Raw genomic sequence first — 17,500 nt, 5'->3', positions numbered from 1 at the left:
CAGTGGTTTAAACAGAGGTGACAAACAGTTTGAGCATGACACCAGAAAAACATGGAGCTTTTTGACCTTCTGGAACTTCTGAAATGGGAGAGAGGAGGAATCTAATCTGGAGCACAATCTCTGCTGCTTGTGTGTAAGAGGACACTGCAGTCACTGTGGTGCTATAAAACTACGACAGTAATTCTGACAACAACTAAATATACACAGGTCTGGTGTGCTTGGGGACAGGAGGGAGAGATCAGAAACAGGACACTACATCATCCTCCTCAGTAACTCCTTGGCCATGTGAGATTGCCAGCAGAGTCATCAAAGACAAAGCAGAGTCATGTCAGAGGAGCGGGAGGCTCAGGTAACAGGAAGGGACCGGAGCTGGACAGGAAATAACACCGTCTCTTTTCATTAGCATTTCCTGCTAAGCTAGCCTAGCGTGGAGGAGGGGTAGGGATCTGACAGGGCTTCAGAGGAGTGGTTTGATGACATGTGAGGAAGAGGACTGCTGTGTGTGTGTGTGTGTGTGTGTGTGTGTGTGCGCGTAACTGCATATGTGTGTGTGTGCGCGTGTGTGACGTACCAATCTGTTGATGCGTACAAACTCCTCGGGGGTCTTGGCCCAGGGCGGCAGCTCCACGTCAGACACCACAGTCCCATCCTCCATCACCCCCAGGCTGTAGTTGTTGGCGTTTACAAACATCTCAGGGAGGTAGTAGAACTCTGGGGTCAACTCCTGGACAGACAGACAGACAGACATTAACACTGTAGAGCCAACCTGAACCGTCCCTTCACTAAGTTATGTCATGTTCATGTACTGATAGTGGATACAGTACATTCAGAATAGTTTTGTCACATTTGTAGCCAATAAATCAACCCCTTTAGTTAGGGAGAACAGTATCACAGTAAGCCATTTCCTCATTCAAATAACACTGACAAGATGCTCTGTGATACAGCCTCCAGTCTCAGTGTGTGGGACACGACATGAGAATGTGACTACTGAGGACCCAACGTCCTGACAGCCAGGTAGAAAGAACAGGGGACTGTGACCTTCAGAGTGAGAAGCTACAGTTTAGAGAGAGAGTTCATTAACAGAAAGAAAGAGAGAGAGAGAAGACACGGTGTAAAGTACATTTAGAAAGCATGTGGATATATGAGTGTGTGTGTGTGTGTGTGTGTGTGGAAGGTCCTTTAATCTGGGACTGCCACTGTCGTCCCTCAGACAGCTAGTCAGACGCTAGTCGCAACACTTGAGCTGTGCCATTACTCATGGAAATTACATTTCAGACTGCTCATCTGCTGCCTGCCTGCTACCACGCTGCAAGCAGGCAGGCCGATAAAAGGCATCAAAACCTAGCGCGCGTGTGTGTGTGTGTGTGTGCGCGCGCGCTGGGGTTTCCACGCTTTTGAAAGGGGGGTTGTCTGTAATCGTAGAGCGCCAAACAGAATATATGATGTTCTATTTTCTATGTTTCTCAAAGGATTTTCTGAAGGATTAGAAGGAGCGACAGGTCACAGAACTCACCAGAATGTGATTGTGTGTCTGTGCACAGTTGAACACTTCGTTATGGAATTATGACATTTCACGATAGGCCCCCAAAAAACATCAACGTTCGTGTAAACTGAAGAGCTCGAATGTTAAGACCTTGAGGGTGTAAACCTTAAACCCGGCTTCATTTCTAACAAACCATAGCTCAGCCTCAATGTGTATGAAATGCCTTCATATACAGAAAGACACAAACGTTTAGATTATGGGGCAAACCAAAACATATCGTGATAAATCTTTGCCATCCCGCAAACAGAAATAAAACACTAACGTCGTTAGGAGTGTGTGTGGGCACGTGGAACTAACTGGTAAGACTGGGCAATGTAAGCGCGTGTTGAATTAACCCACTTCCGGGCTTCTCCTGATACGTACAACAAACAATAGCACGACACCCAATGTCAATCCCGTGTTTAATCGGCGTACATCTACCCCTCGTGATATACTGAACCTACCCATCAACATAACAAGTGTCAAACATGAACTATGGCCATATTCCACAGCAGGGAATTGAACCATGGATTTACGTATGGAGCAGGCACTCATATTTCAACATGATACACCCACAGCCAGTATATGAGACATATAAACAGAGCATCGCAAGTATGAAGACAAGCCACAACACAAGTATAACTCTTCATTTGATTCCACTATAAAACAATAGCTAATGAGTGAGTAACTCCTAATAAAATAACCTGTTAATAAAGCATTGAGGAGCAGTTGTCTTGTAACGTGTCCTGGGTCACGTTCAGTTGGCACAAAACGTAAGAAAACAGAATGAGACGGGGAGGTACTACTTGTCTGAAACGGAACTTGTCCAATAAGGAACACTTGGGATTTTTTTTCAGTTACAAAATGTTTTTGCTACAGTGTGTGTAACCCTAACCTTAATGAACACAACCCAGTTCTGTCTGACTAGAGCTGAACCAGTGAACCGTCTCCTAGGTTGTGTTCAGTTGCCACAAAACGTACAAAACGGAGTGCCAAGGTTTTGCTACGGTAGGACTTAATGAACAAGACCCTGAACTGTTTGACAGAACACAGTGTGACTGGGCCTGCTGACTGGTCACTGTCCTGATGGACAGAGAGAGAGAGACAGGGTGACATTCTGACATCAGGGATGACCAGACCAGAGTCAACACCCATCGGTCACCCATCGGTCCTCGTCTCCCTGTGACATGGCTGTGTGTGACAACCTGACATGCAAATACATACTGGCAAAGAGGCTACAGGTAGGAGCTGGGAACTGGTCAGCGCATGTGATGAGATGTTCTGTAAGGGCTGCACGCATGTACGCACATGTACACACGCACGCACACAACAACACACACAGAATCCCTGGAAGGCTGTCTAACAATCAAGCTCAGACCTGAGAGCAGTCCTCACTGCATCCAACAGGACGGAGACAAATACATGATTAGACAGGATGCCAGTGAGTTTCCTCTAGATGTGTTGTGTGGGTGGTAACCCGAGACATGGGGTGGTAGCTAGCCGGAGAGATACCCTGTGTCAGTCCATAACCACATATCCAAACCTACAGATGGACCGGAGGGGAGCTCAGTCAGGAGAGAAAGAACCAAGCACATGTTCTGTCATCACAACCAATCCATGTCATACAACCATGAAAGCTTCAGAGACTACTGATCAAAGGTCCAAACTAATCCTTCTACCCTCCCCCCCGCTGCCCTGCCTCCTCCCCCCTCCTTCAGTCAACCTTGAATTGAACCTTTGGCCCATTTGGGCCCCCTCTCCACTGGGCTTTGGGTCGATGGCAGGTCAGAACATTGGGCCTCCTCTCCACTGGGCTTTGGGTTTATGGCGGGTCAGACCAATCCTCTGCTACAGTTTGGGTCTCTAAGGCCCCAACCCTCCTCTTTTAACAAGTGACCCACGCTCTTAAAACATTTATGAGTACAGGCAGCCATCTTGTTTCAAATGTAGACTTGGCCTGCTCTTTGGGCCTGGGTCGGGTGGAGTGGTGGCTGGGGGAGTTGGAAGGAGTTGACGGTTGATCGCGCTTCGCCTCCAATGATAAAACATATGGCTCGCATTACCGGTAACACTTGATTGCGAAAGCCCAGGGAGAGAGAGAGAGAGAGAGAATCTAGTTTGGTCTCAGTCTAGACCTGTCACAGTGGATCAACCACAAGAGCCCCACTCTACATCAAAACACACAGGACCAGGCTCAACACTGCACAGCTTCCATGTTGAGTTGAGTTTAGCTACGTCAAAATAACATAACATTCTTTCCTCGCATGGATGATCTCATTCACCTTGTTAACATAGAAGAGTTACAAATGAGATGTATCAATTTAGCATGCTAAGTACACCATTTAGCTTTAGCTTCAGGACTATTGTAGGAAACTCTAAGAACCTTCTATTCCTTCTAAAGGGGGAAAAAGTCGTAGTTTGTTTTGTATCCCAGTGCATAATGTGGTGATAACAGGTTAAAGACGCCAGTCCAGTCTGGCTGTAGCGTAGGAGAGACCGTGATGACCTCCGGCCACAATCCCCTGACCCCTCCTGACCTTTTGCCTTAGCCCAAAGGCATCGTTGTGTGTGTGTGTGTGCGTCTGTGTACTGTTGAAGTGTACTGGGGGGGAGCCTGGGGCCCCTGCAGTGACCCGTGACAGGACAGGATTGGGGATCACAGTGGCTGGCCTCTGACCACAGTAGAGCAGGGGCCACTGAACATAATGGAGGGACCGGGGCCCAGAGTGTAGCGGGGAAGCCCCCTGTATTTCCCCCACCTTGTTAAGAGGGCAGGGGGGGGCTGGGGGGTTGAAGGAGACCCCCGGCCCCCGTGCTGCCAACGCAGACTGGACAAATTTACACCAGGCCTCCCCGGGTCGACCCCATGGAAGCCAGAGGCCTCGTAAAATGGCCGACCTTCAGTTTGAGGTCAGGTTTTGTAGAGTGGAGAGGTTTAAGATGTGAGGAAGTGGGCTTGTTGTTTTTAGACCAGTGTGTTTGTTTGCTCATTAGATTAGCCACTTTCTCTCTCCGGTGATGAGAGAGAGAGAAGAGGGGCCTTTGAGAAGGCTTTAGGCTAATTCAATGAAAAGGGTGTAATTTGAACGTTGAATGTTTGTTTGGAATACGTTTGGAAGATAATGTTGACATTTGACTCCCTAGCTTTGAAAAGCATATTAAGAACATATTCTTATTTATTATATGCAAAATCTGATATCACTGTCAATAGATATCCATCAACGACAAACAAACTAAAGTGTGTTTATTTCCACACAGAAAGACAATTTTATCAAATCACTTGTCACAACTAAAAGGTAACCAGTCTTTAGAGACTGATGCCACACTCTCCTCCTATCCTAGTATGTTCCCTGGCTCCTGGGGTCTGGACAGTGGTGGCCTCTCCTCCTATCCTAGTATGTTCCCTGTCTCCTGGGGTCTGGACAGTGGTGGCCTCTCCTCCTATCCTAGTATGTTCCCTGGCTCCTGGGGTCTGGACAGTGGTGGCCTCTCCTCCTATCCTAGTATGTTCCCTGGCTCCTGGGGTCTGGACAGTGGTGGCCTCTCCTCCTATCCTAGTATGTTCCCTGTCTCCTGGGGTCTGGACAGTGGTGGCCTCTCCTCCTATCCTAGTATGTTCCCTGTCTCCTGGGGTCTGGACAGTGGTGGCCTCTCCTCCTATCCTAGTATGTTCCCTGTCTCCTGGGGTCTGGACAGTGGTGGCCTCTCCTCCTATCCTAGTATGTTCCCTGGCTCCTGGGGTCTGGACAGTGGTGGCCTCTCCTCCTATCCTAGTATGTTCCCTGGCTCCTGGGGTCTGGACAGTGGTGGCCTCTCCTCCTATCCTAGTATGTTCCCTGTCTCCTGGGGTCTGGACAGTGGTGGCCTCTCCTCCTATCCTAGTATGTTCCCTGGCTCCTGGGGTCTGGACAGTGGTGGCCTCTCCTCCTATCCTAGTATGTTCCCTGTCTCCTGGGGTCTGGACAGTGGTGGCCTCTCCTCCTATCCTAGTATGTTCCCTGGCTCCTGGGGTCTGGACAGTGGTGGCCTCTCCTCCTATCCTAGTATGTTCCCTGGCTCCTGGGGTCTGGACAATAGTGGCCTCTCCTCCTATCATAGTATATGTTCCCTGGCTCCTGGGGTCTGGACAGTGGTGGCCTCAACTCACACTGGCGGGCTGCTGAATGGTCTGGAAGTGTTGAGGGTCTCGGTGTGTGTGAACTTGTGTGTGAACGTCCAGAGGAGTGTGCAGACTGCAGAGGCCCTCTCTAGTCGATACTCTGGTACACTGTCTTTCAACAGCTAGCTCCACAGTGAGGAGGAGTGTGTGTGTGGGTGTGTGTGAGTCGCTACCTTGACATCGGATGTGTCTCTCTGGCAGTTCCTCCAGGCCCGGGACACGGAGGAGAAGGTGCGGTCAGCGTGGTCAAACTTCCCTCCCTGGAAGTTGAGGAACATGGTGGTGAAGGGTTCCTGGAAAATGAGAGAAGAAGAACGAGAGAATTGAACGAGAGAAGAGAATGAGAGAATGATCAGTTATCCACATATCCTCCTAATAGTGTGCTGTGACACTGTAGTGTACTGTACATTTGAGAAAAAGGAGAAATTACATTTGACCCAATATCCTTATGATTAAGCATTTTTATACTATGGTAAAATGAGTCTGAATGTGTACACTGAGTATACCCCCTCAAAACAGCCCTAATCCAGTCTACAGGGTGTCAAAAGTGCTCTAAAGGAATGCTGGCCCATGTTGAAACAACAGACCGCCCCTCTGAAACAACAGACCGCCCCTCTGAAACAACAGACCGACCCTCTGAAACAACAGACCGACCCTCTGAAACAACAGACCGCCCCTCTGAAACAACAGACCGCCCCTCTGAAACAACAGACCGCCCCTCTGAAACAACAGACCGCCCCTCTGAAACAACAGACCGCCCCTCTGAAACAACAGACCGCCCCTCTGAAACAACAGACCGTCCCTCTGAAACAACAGACCGTCCCTCTGAAACAACAGACCGTCCCTCTGAAACAACAGACCGTCCCTCTGAAACAACAGACCGTCCCTCTGAAACAACAGACCGTCCCTCTGAAACAACAGACCGTCCCTCTCAAACAACAGACCGTCCCTCTGAAACAACAGACCGTCCCTCTGAAACAACAGACCGTCCCTCTGAAACAACAGCCCCCAAGTGAGACGGACACAATTAGCCAGGGTAACACTACTACAACTACACAGGAAACTACACGGACAATTAGGACAGAGTCCAAAATGAACTCAGAGTACTGATCTAGGATCGGTTTCATAATGAATAAGATTATATGGACGGGGGCGGGGCTGATTCTAGATCAGCACTCTTACTCTGAGATGATTTTGAATACAGGACCGGGACTTTTAAGGTCTGCCCTAGTGTTCATTTGGGCTTCCTATCTCATCCATACGTTGACACTTGAATTGAAAGGAATTTGGTAAAGTGGATAAGCCAGTAATAAGCCAGCTAATGATGTGATGGGATTAATGGTTGTTTCCATAGGGAGCTACTGGGACAACTACAGGACAATTCAAGGGCCCTGGAAGAAGGTTAGACTCCCTCCCTGTATGGCAGAATGGTCCCCTGTGGATGGAACAGAGAGTGTTGTCTGATATCGGCTGGATGAGGGTTACATACAGTGACCAATATAACTATCAAAAGCACCACGTGGGAGAAAGATAACTTCCTGAAGTCTTTAGATTGAGTAGTTTCGAAGCAGACAGAAAAAGTACAGAATAATAGCCCCTCATTAAACATAGTTCATTTAAGAAAATATAATTTCTGAGTTCCTCTTATGTTGCAAAGACACACAGAAAGAAACACGTTATGAATTTAGCTTTGGCGTGCTGCTTCTCTGTTTTACGAGCAGCACAACATAGAAATAACCAAGGCCAGCCAGGGACAATACACTGTGCATACGTTAGCGTGTAGATGGAGCCTGTATTTCACTGTGACATAAATCAACCTGACTCTCTATGTATCCATGGCCAATTAGAAAACAACAACTAGCTGCAATGCGTGCTACAAGTCTAATGATGGATAGGTAATAAATATTATAGACATTTTCACCGGATAGGTGCAGTGAAATGTGTTGTTCTACAGGGTCAGCCATAGCAGTACGGCAGTCCTGGAGAAAATGTGGGTAAAGTGCCTTGTTCAAGGACACGTCGACAGATTTTTCACCTCGGCGGCTCGGGATTTAGAACCAGTGACATTTCGGTTACTGGCCCCGACGCTCTAACCGCTAGGCTACCTGGGGGTAGGTGGGGTGGATATAGTTGGGGGGCAGTTAACTTACGATGCGCAGCAGCCACATCTGGGTGAAGGAGGAGGTGGAGTAGTGGGTTCCGTAGTGGAACTTGGGCACCTGGTCGTCCTCCCAGGATTCATAGCGGTCGTTGAAGAACGCAGCCCTCTTGGGGTTCAGGGCACCAATGGGCTGTGAGGAGAAAGACAACGTTATTACAACAGAGACTGATAGAGATAAAAGAGAAACAGAGAGAACGAGTGGCAGTACAAAAATAAGAAACATTTTATAACACGGTACATTGAACTCTTTTAGCTTTCAGAGAGCAGATATTGCTTCAAAACACAGGGCCTATATATTCAAATGATGTTGGTAACCTTTGTGCGTTCGCCGAATGAATATTAGATGCTGTGTTGTTTTGAGGATCAATCCATTCCAACAGAGTGCATTTCACTTCATAGCCCTGAAACACAACCCCCTGCGGCTAGTCTGTCAGAGAGAACGAATGTGTTGCGATGAAAGGAGGCCTAGGAACATCAATAGCAAGGGCCGGGAGGTTCCTTCTTCCATTTTTATTAATCTGTAGCTAATATACTAGTCAGGAGAAGCAGCCTCCATTGTGGGGCTAAAAAATGGATCAGTTGCATTAATTTCCCATTGATCTCAGAGAAACCAATACCTGGCTGAGCCTGGCTTATTATTTAAATGCTCATTTATAGAAATCCCTTTTTTACCCGTTCAATTTGTATTAGTCTTCTATTAGCCCTCCTCCTCCTCTTCATCCCTCGCTCCAAACACACCTCCTCTCTGATCAATGGTAATGGAATGATGGCCTTTTGAAGATGAAGCACTGGCTGGTGGATCGATAGGCCCTCTCTCATATCATAGTGCTGTCATGGGAGGTCTCGTCCAGACTGGGGAGAGGCTATTGATCTGATGCTGCTGTTACTGTGTTGGGCGGGTGTAATGGTGTGTGTGTCTGATTGTATCCAAGGGTGCACCCATTCAAGACCGTACCCAATTACCTTCCTTATACTCCAACAACCGGAAAAGAACAGGAACACACACAATCCCCCACACACGCCAACACACACACCTCATGCCGACACAGTGTGCTGGGCTGTGCTGACAGTGACACACTATTGGCTTACCCAGGGCTACTGGGGGTGGGAGTACACACGCTGAATTATACAGTACAACGATTGGACTGATTTATTGCCGTAATAACGTAGAGCTCATTAAAAAAAGAAAAGGCTGGAAGAGGAATATAATATAAAATAAAAGAGACTGAGTGCACTGCAATGAGAGTGAGAATAAAAGAGACTGAGGGGGAGAGGGGGGGATAGAGAGGGGGGGATAGAGAGAGCGGGAGAGACAGGGGGGGACAGGGAGAGGGTGGGGAGAGAAGGGGGGCGGGAGAGAGAGAGAGCGGGGGGAGCAGGAGAGTGAGAGAGAGAGGGGGGATAGAGAGAGCAGGAGAGAGAGCGGGGGGAGCAGGAGAGAGAGAGAGAGAGAGAGGGGATAGAGAGAGCAGGAGAGAGAGCGGAGAGCAGGAGAGAGAGAGCGAGAGAGAGAGCGCGAGAGAGAGAGCGCGAGAGAGAGAGCGCGAGAGAGAGAGAGCGCATGAGAGAGAGAGCGCACGAGAGAGAGAGAGAGAGAGAGAGAGAGAGAGAGAGAGAGAGAGAAAAATAAAGCGAGAGTGCAAGAGAGAGGGAGCGTGAGAGAGAGGGAGCGTGAGAGAGAGGGAGCGTGAGAGAGAGGGAGCGTGAGAGAGAGGGAGCGTGAGAGAGGGAGAGAGAGAGCGTGAGAGGGAGAGAGAGAGAGAGGAGAGAAAACGAGAGAGGGAACGAGAGGGAGAAAGAGAGAGTGCTCTACACTCTACATTGTTTACTGCTGTAAATTACGGCCGGGTGGAGAGCGATGCGCGGCGAGGAGGGCGGCGGTACAATAGAGCGGTGGTGACAGCGTCGTACATCAGGCCCGTCCCCGGTGAGGAGTGCTCTGATGGAGTGAACGCTGCCCATTGGGCTAATATGTTCAGGCGGTGCCTGCGAATAGTGCTTTGATGAGCGGTCGGATAAATGAGCTGCTATCGTGGTTTTTAATTAGACTTTGAACGGGAATGAGATTAGAATAAACCATGGATGGAGTTAGATGGTGTTACTGCTTCAAAGAGGAGAATATGGAAGACTTTAATCTTGGATAACGGTTTTATCTGTTGTTCATCAAGAATGTAGATTAGGAAGGTGTTGAGAAATGGTTATTTTAGCATCATTATTACACCATAGAATTAGCTTACACGTATAAAGTACTATGCTAGCCCACTGCTACCCATAGCCACTCAACTATGCTAGAGGCGTCACTACAGACCCTGGTTTGATTCCAGGCTGTATCACAACTGGCCGTGATTGGGAGATCCATAGGGCGGTGCACAAATTGGCCCAGCGTCATCCGGGTTTGGGCGGGGTGGGTTGTCATTGTAAATAAGAATTTGTTCTTAACTGACGTGCCTAGTTAAATAAAATAAAAACTATACAAGATGGTGTCGGTGATGTGTAATCTTTTACGTGACGCTAAATCCTTTAACATATTGGAACAACAGGAAATGCATCATACAGTAACACATTGTGTTCATATACCGTTTGCAGATCAAATAGAGATTTATGTTATCAAAGGACTCTGAATACAGACACGAATAAAATCATTCAACAGTTAACCAAAATCAAACCTAACGTCAACTGGATAATACAAACAATCTTTCCTTGTGACATTCAAATGTCAAAGACATCAAAGGCAAAAAATGCTATCAAGATGGGCAGAAACCAGACAGTAGCATATAGTTAACCATTACATCTCTCCAAATTATAAGGGTCAGCAGTGATACAACAAACTACAATGTTTCCACATTTAAGGATTATTTGACAAAATAAATCGCTCATTTAGGAAGGCTCAGTCTGAGCTTTGCCAGAGAGCCTTGAGAAATAAATCAAACTGTGGTTTTGAGAGGACTGTTTATATAGAATGTCCTATTTAAACAGTGAGAATGACGTGGTGTTTGAAGGGTGTCAGAAAACATATGGGACGCATCTTGAAATCAATACCCCATTAGCCCCTGCGCGGTGCCAAAGTACGAGAGCCCTGGAACCGCTCAATATAAAGCTGCGTTGTTTTTGCTACATTGCAAATACAGGACCCCAAACCTGTCCAGGTCAACACCTCGTTCAAGCATCCCGTTTCAGGAGTCCTTCCAAATTGCCTGTTTAAAAATGCTCTCAACGTTAGAGCAGGCATGCGTCCCAAACGTCACCCTATTCATAACATAGGAGCGTCCAAAAGTAGTGCACTAGATAGGGACTAAGGTTGTCTAGTGTAAGACCGTGTCCTTATCGTGGTGACTACAATGTTATCTCTGGGCTGGCAATTCATGTCAGGCAGAGGTTAGAGTTTAGGATGAGAAAGAGCCCCGGGGTATGAACGAAATCGCTCTGACAGAAGGAACATACATTTGTGAGGACATGCACTCGCGCACGCACACGCACGACAGTGTGCGACACACGGGCATTCGTGGCAATTTCAGCCTCTCAATGTCACAGGGCTCTCGCATGACCTGTTTCTATCAAAGCAGAGCACGACATGAGAGGGGGAGGGAGGGAGGGAAGACATAATTTGGGAGGTGCGTATATTTGTCCTGTTACACACAAGGGTATAATGGAAATTTGTTTTTTTGCATATCCCAACTCTCCTTGAGAGACCCGCAGGGAGTGGGGTCACGGCCAGGGTCGCCATTGTACAGCAACCCTGGAGCATTTAGGGTTAAGTGCCTTGCTCAAGGGCACAGCGGCAGATTATTTTTTATTTGTTTATGTTCACCTTGTCGGCTCCGGTATTCGAACCAGCAACCTTTCGTTTACTGGCCCAACGCTCCAACCTCAAGTAAAAGAGGAGAGAGAGAAGGAGAGATATCAGAAGGGGGGATTATGACGAACCAAACTAAACAAGCAGCCAATAGAGGAGGAGTACCGAGCGTCGGAGCGGCTGTCCTTTCCCAGACGATGCAGTCTGCCACGCTCCACTGGTCATACACTGATATCACACCATGTCAACAGCATGAATAAAACTGGTGTAGTAAAGATTGGTCGGCTCCGCGTCTCTCCTTCCTTCACTCCCTCGCTCTTCAATGATAATGGGGGGATGAGGGAGGCAGAGAGAGTAGAGAGGGATAGGGAGAGGCAGAGAGAGTAGAGGGATAGGGAGAGGCAGAGAGAGAGGGGGTGAAACAAAAAAGTCTGCCCACACTCCTCTCCTCCTTCCCCTTGTTCTGTCGTTCTCCCTCTCTCTCCCCTTGTTCTATCTCATTCCCTCCCTCTCTCTGCTGCTCAGTTTCTCCCTGGGGCGTTGAGGCTCGACTGAGCACAGAGGCTGAGCTGTCCAAACTCTGGAGGAAGAGGGGGATGAGGGGGAGGGAGGAGGGGATAGAGGCTGCTATGGCTGTCATGTGTCAGCCTCGTGGGCAAAATGAAGCACAAATAAACAGAGCGAGGGGGGGTGTACACAGCCGCATGGTGGGAAACACTACACAAGGGAGGTAGAGGGAGAGAAACGGAGATGGGAGGACTGGTCAAAGAAGGGCTGCTTGGAGGACGGTGTTGATGTGTATGACAGGATGAGTGTGTGGGTGTGTATGGAAGTCGAGAAGCAGTTGTGGCAATGACAGTTCACAAAAAGGCCATAGAAGTCTTCTCAAGAGAGCATGCATTCACTCCAGCTGAATCCATCCTCAGTCATAGCAAGACGGACGCGTCTGCATTCCACCTCCACCTCAGAATCCTTTGCCAGCCAGGGCAGACTTGGGCCAGGCGCACCATTAAAAGTGAATGGCCAACTCTGTGTGGCTCTAGAGTGCATTATTTCCCAGGTATACTCTGCCTGTCCATTACTGCACATGCCTGTTGTTTCCTGTGGCCCGGCTGATTTATACAGCCATTTGGGCTTAAGCCAGACACGGGCGCTCCATCATCTCACTCTCAAAGTAATCCTCTGTCCTCCCACCATTGGGCGCCATTACACATAATGAATGGCCGTTCTGGGGCTGCTGCGACTGGCAGGCTTTGGAGATGGGCCTTTAAAAGTGTGTGTGTGTTTTAAAAGCATCAGGGGGGGGAGACTAAGACATCTTCAACTGTTCTAAGCTTAATCATCTGTAGAGAGCATTCCTTCACTTTAGAGGGAGCAGCGGGAGGGGACTTAAGACTGTGACTTCAATTAGTAAATAATGGAGTTCTGCAATTTTAGACTTCTGTCCAGGTCAAATACAAAATGGAGTCTTGGTATTACATGACTTCCTCTATAGGTGTGTAAGCAGTGATACCGTCTAAGAGTACCCCTTAACGTATGCTTCCTAGTCGAAACAGTTTCTGCATGCATTATGACAACATTTTATGACGTTTTTGTGAAGTGTTGGTGTTTGACAGCTTTCTGCATTTTTCCCCCCCTGGCTGTTCGGGCACACACATTTAGTTTTTTTTAGGCTTGTTGAAGTTCGGTATCCGAAGTCTACGCCCCTTCGTCAGTGATTGGTCAACAGTAGGCATTCTTCAAAGAAGTGTGTTATCATTCAACGACAGACGACTAGTTTTCATGCACGTTGTTGTTGTTGAGAAATACTGCACCAAACATCTTAGATGTAAAAAAATACCTCCTCTGTAAAAACACCAAAATGAATTACAGATTTATTGAGATATTTTAGATGAACTGACTATTTTGAGGAAGTTTAATAACTACTGCATCTCAAGAGGGACAAATATTGCCACTTTTTCAAGGTAAGGTATTTTAAGGTAGTATGCGAGCACATACGTTCACTTCACCTAGCCGAGTTCTGCTAGGAGCAAATCAAACCTATGTATGAGGACGCCTTTAGCCAGTGAAGAGAGAGAGAGAGAGAGAGAAGGAGAGAGAGAGAGAGAGAGAGAGAAAGAGAGAGGAACAGGAGGGAGAGAGAGAGAGAGGGGGAGAGAGAGAGAGAGAGAGAGAGAGAGAGAGAAAGAGAGAGAAAGACAGAGAGGAACAGGAGGGAGAGAGAGGAGAGAGAGAGAGAGAGAGAGAAAGAGAGAGAGAAAGAGAGAGAGAAAGACAGAGAGGAACAGGAGGGAGAGAGAGAGAGAGAGAGGAGAGAGAGAGAGAAGGAGAGAGAAAGAGAGAGAGAGAGAGAGAAAGACAGAGGAACAGGAGGGAGAGAGAGAGAGAGAGAGAGAGAGAGAGAGAGAGAGAGAGAGAGAGAGAGAGAGAGAGAGAGAGAGAGAGAGAGAGAGAGAGAGAGAGAGAGAGAGAGAGAGAGAGAGAGAGAGAGAGAGAGAGAGAGAGAGAGAGAGAGAGAGAGAGAGAGAGAGAGAAGCTGTTCTTTCCTCTCTGCTGTGTGTTGTACAGAGATGGCTATCAGCACCCAGTGATTAAAGAGACGTCTTACTTAACTATGATCAATCGCAATTACACAGCCACTACTCAGGCCAGGGGAGTGGGCAGTGATTAACAAACAGCCTGCTAATCATTCCAGCCACAACTCCCCTACATACTCCCTCATAGCCTTATAGGACCTTCTATCAGCGCTGACTCAGCTAGTCCCAGAGAGCCTATCTTCAGCGAGGCGTCTCTTTCTTCCTAAGTGTGTGTGGGTGTGTTACCTTGGACAGGTCTCTGTAGTTGCTGGGCAGAGTGAGGTCCAGGTCTTCAGTGTCGTAGTTCGTGATCACCCAGGGGAAGACGGGGTACTGATTCAGGTCATTGTACGTACGACCTGGAGGGAGGGAGGGAGACATAGGGGGGGGGCGGTCACAACAGTCTCAAATTAGTCAACATCATCATCAAACTTCTAGAACTGAACATGTTTAGTAATCTAAATGTCTGGACACCAAACTCCCTTTTCAATTAGAGCTTAAATGTGGAATATATTTTTACTAACTATGAAGAAAATGAAGTCAGAGGATGAAACCATGTTGGCCAAACAGAGTTTATATCATTTACATCATTGACCACATATGTTCATAATAGCTGGGTGTGTTGTCATTCCCTATGGTGACAGTCCAGTGACAGTGGGGTAACACTGGTCTTACCAGAGATGGTGTTGAGGAAGATCAGGTACTCAAAGTTGGAGATCTCTCTGCGCTGCCAGCGCTGGGTCATGTTGGAGGCCTTGTAGAGCTGCTTGGGACTGGCCTGGGAGATACGCCTGGAGGAGGAAGAACACACACTGCCTGGTTACATCCCGGGCTGTGTGGTGAGATGTCGGGCTGTGTGGTGAGATGCCGGGCTCTCGGGTAAGATGCCGGGCTGTGTGGTGAGATGCCGGGCTGTGTGGTGAGATGCCGGGCTGTGTGGTGAGATGCCGGGCTCTCTGGTGAGATGCCGGGCTGTGTGGTGAGATGCCGGGCTCTCTAGTTAGATGCCGGGCTCTCTGGTTAGATGCCGGGCTCTCTGGTCAGATGCCGGGCTCTCTGGTCAGATGCCGGGCTCTCTGGTCAGATGCCGGGCTCTCTGGTCAGATGCCGGGCTCTCTGGTCAGATGCCGGGCTCTTTGGTTAGATACCGGGCTCTCTGGTCAGATACCGGGCTCTCTGGTCAGATGCCGGGCTCTCTGGTCAGATGCCGGGCTCTCTGATTCAGTCCAAGGTCTTAGTAAAGTCTCTAAATGCAAATGTTCCAATATGAAATAGGTATTGATATTTAGGCACACTAAATGAAAGAGACAAATATGCAATGAGTAGGGTTAATTCTTCTTCTCAAGCAGATACACACACTGATCCCCCCGCAACACGCACAGGCCCCGAAGCATGATGTATGCTATGGGACTTAAACAAATGACCCCCAATCCAATTAAAACAAAGGCAAATGATGGAATAAATCACTGTCACAGTGTGAGATTATAGTCATTAAGCCAGCAGAAAGTCACAATCACCCCTTTACAACTCCCAGTTTATAGCTTCAAAAGACTGAACAAACATTAGGGCAACATCTCTGAATTATATACAAGGCAGCTAAAATCAAATCAAATTGTATGTGTCACATGTGTGGAATACAACAGGTGTAGATCTTACAGTGAAATGCTTACTTAAAAGCCCTTAACCAACAATGCAGTTAAAAAATAATGTTTTAATTAATTAATGAGCAGCAGTAAAATATTAGCAAGGCTATATACAGGGGGTACTGGTACAGAGTCAATGTGCAGGCTATATACAGGGGGTACTGGTACAGAGTCAATGTGCAGGCTATATACAGGGGGTACTGGTACAGAGTCAATGTGCAGGCTATATACAGGGGGTACCGGTACAGAGTCAATGTGCAGGCTATATACAGGGGGTACCGGTACAGAGTCAATGTACAGGCTATAAACAGGGGGTACCGGTACAGAGTCGATGTGCAGGCTATATACAGGGGGTACTGGTACAGAGTCAATGTGCAGGCTATATACAGGGGGTACTGGTACAGAGTCAATGTGCAGGCTATATACAGGGGGTACCGGTACAGAGTCAATGTACAGGCTATATACAGGGGGTACCGGTACAGAGTCGATGTGCAGGCTATATACAGGGGGTACTGGTACAGAGTCAATGTACAGGCTATATACAGGGGGTACCGGTACAGAGTCGATGTGCAGGCTATATACAGGGGGTACCGGTACAGAGTCAATGTACAGGCTATATACAGGGGGTACCGGTACAGAGTCGATGTGCAGGCTATATACAGGGGGTACTGGTACAGAGTCAATGTACAGGCTATATACAGGGGGTACCGGTACAGAGTCAATGTACAGGGGCACCGGTTAGTCAAGGTAATTGAGATAATATGTACATGTAGGTAGAGTTATTAAAGTGACTATGCATAGATAACAGAGTAGCAGCAGTGTAAAAAGAGAGGGGGGGTGGCAATGAAAATAGTCTGGGTAGCCATTTAATTAGATGTTCAGGAGTCTTATGGCTTGGGGGTAGAAGCTGTTTAGAAGCCTCTTGGACATAGACTTGACGCTCTGGTACCGCTTGCCGTGCAGTAGCAGAGAAAACAGTCTATGACTAGGGTGGCTGGAGTCTTTGACCATTTTTAGGGCCTTCCCCTGACACCGCCTGGTATATAGGTCCTGGATGGCAGGAAGCTTGGCCCCAGTGATGTACTGGGCCATACGCACTACCCTCTGTGGTGCCTTGCGGTCAGAGGCTGAGCAGTTGCCATACCAGGCAGTGATGCAACCACTCATGATGCTCTCAATGGTGCAGCTGTAGAACCTTTTGAAGATCTGAGGACTCCTGAGAGGGAATAGGTTTTGTTGTGCCCTCTTCACGACTGTCTTGGCGTGCTTGGACCATGATAGTTTGTTGGTGTTGTGGACACCAAAGAACTTGAAGCTCTCAACCTTCTCCACTACAGTCCCGTCGATGAGAACGGGGGCGTGCTTGGTCCTCCTTTTCCTGTAGTCCACAATCTACTTTGTCTTGATCAAATGCTAAACCATATGAAGGTTTGGCCAGAGAACAACTGCTAGGGAAATCTAGTTTCTTTATAGGTACTTAAAATGCTGTCTGAATGTTACGTCCAATGTTTTTGAGACATTAATGTATAGTGAAAAGAGGTTGGGGTGAAGCCTAGGTAGTCGATATACCTAAAGAAAACTCACTGAATGTTAGGGAAATGTTATTGCAACACCGGTGTGGATGTGATGTTGTGGTAAACATTATA

At 47.8% G+C, this 17,500-nt stretch overlaps 1 protein-coding gene across 6 annotated transcripts in view; it reads right to left on the bottom strand.

Moving 5' to 3' along the window:
* LOC139419013 (lipopolysaccharide-responsive and beige-like anchor protein) overlaps positions 1-17,500 on the bottom strand; it is a 313,075-nt gene that overhangs the window by 80,063 nt on the left and 215,512 nt on the right. For all 6 annotated transcript variants that reach the window (XM_071168828.1, XM_071168831.1, XM_071168830.1 and 3 more), the window contains 5 exons: positions 14,887-15,002; positions 14,458-14,570; positions 7,832-7,972; positions 5,855-5,974; positions 572-724 (listed from right to left, as the gene is read on the bottom strand). In XM_071168828.1, the coding sequence (XP_071024929.1) occupies positions 572-724; positions 5,855-5,974; positions 7,832-7,972; positions 14,458-14,570; positions 14,887-15,002 (643 nt within the window). The remainder of the gene's footprint in view (positions 1-571; positions 725-5,854; positions 5,975-7,831; positions 7,973-14,457; positions 14,571-14,886; positions 15,003-17,500) is intronic.

Source organism: Oncorhynchus clarkii, chromosome 10, assembly GCF_045791955.1.
Source record: "Oncorhynchus clarkii lewisi isolate Uvic-CL-2024 chromosome 10, UVic_Ocla_1.0, whole genome shotgun sequence".
NCBI lineage: Eukaryota > Metazoa > Chordata > Actinopteri > Salmoniformes > Salmonidae > Oncorhynchus > Oncorhynchus clarkii.
This window is presented reverse-complemented; position numbering and strand designations above follow the sequence as displayed.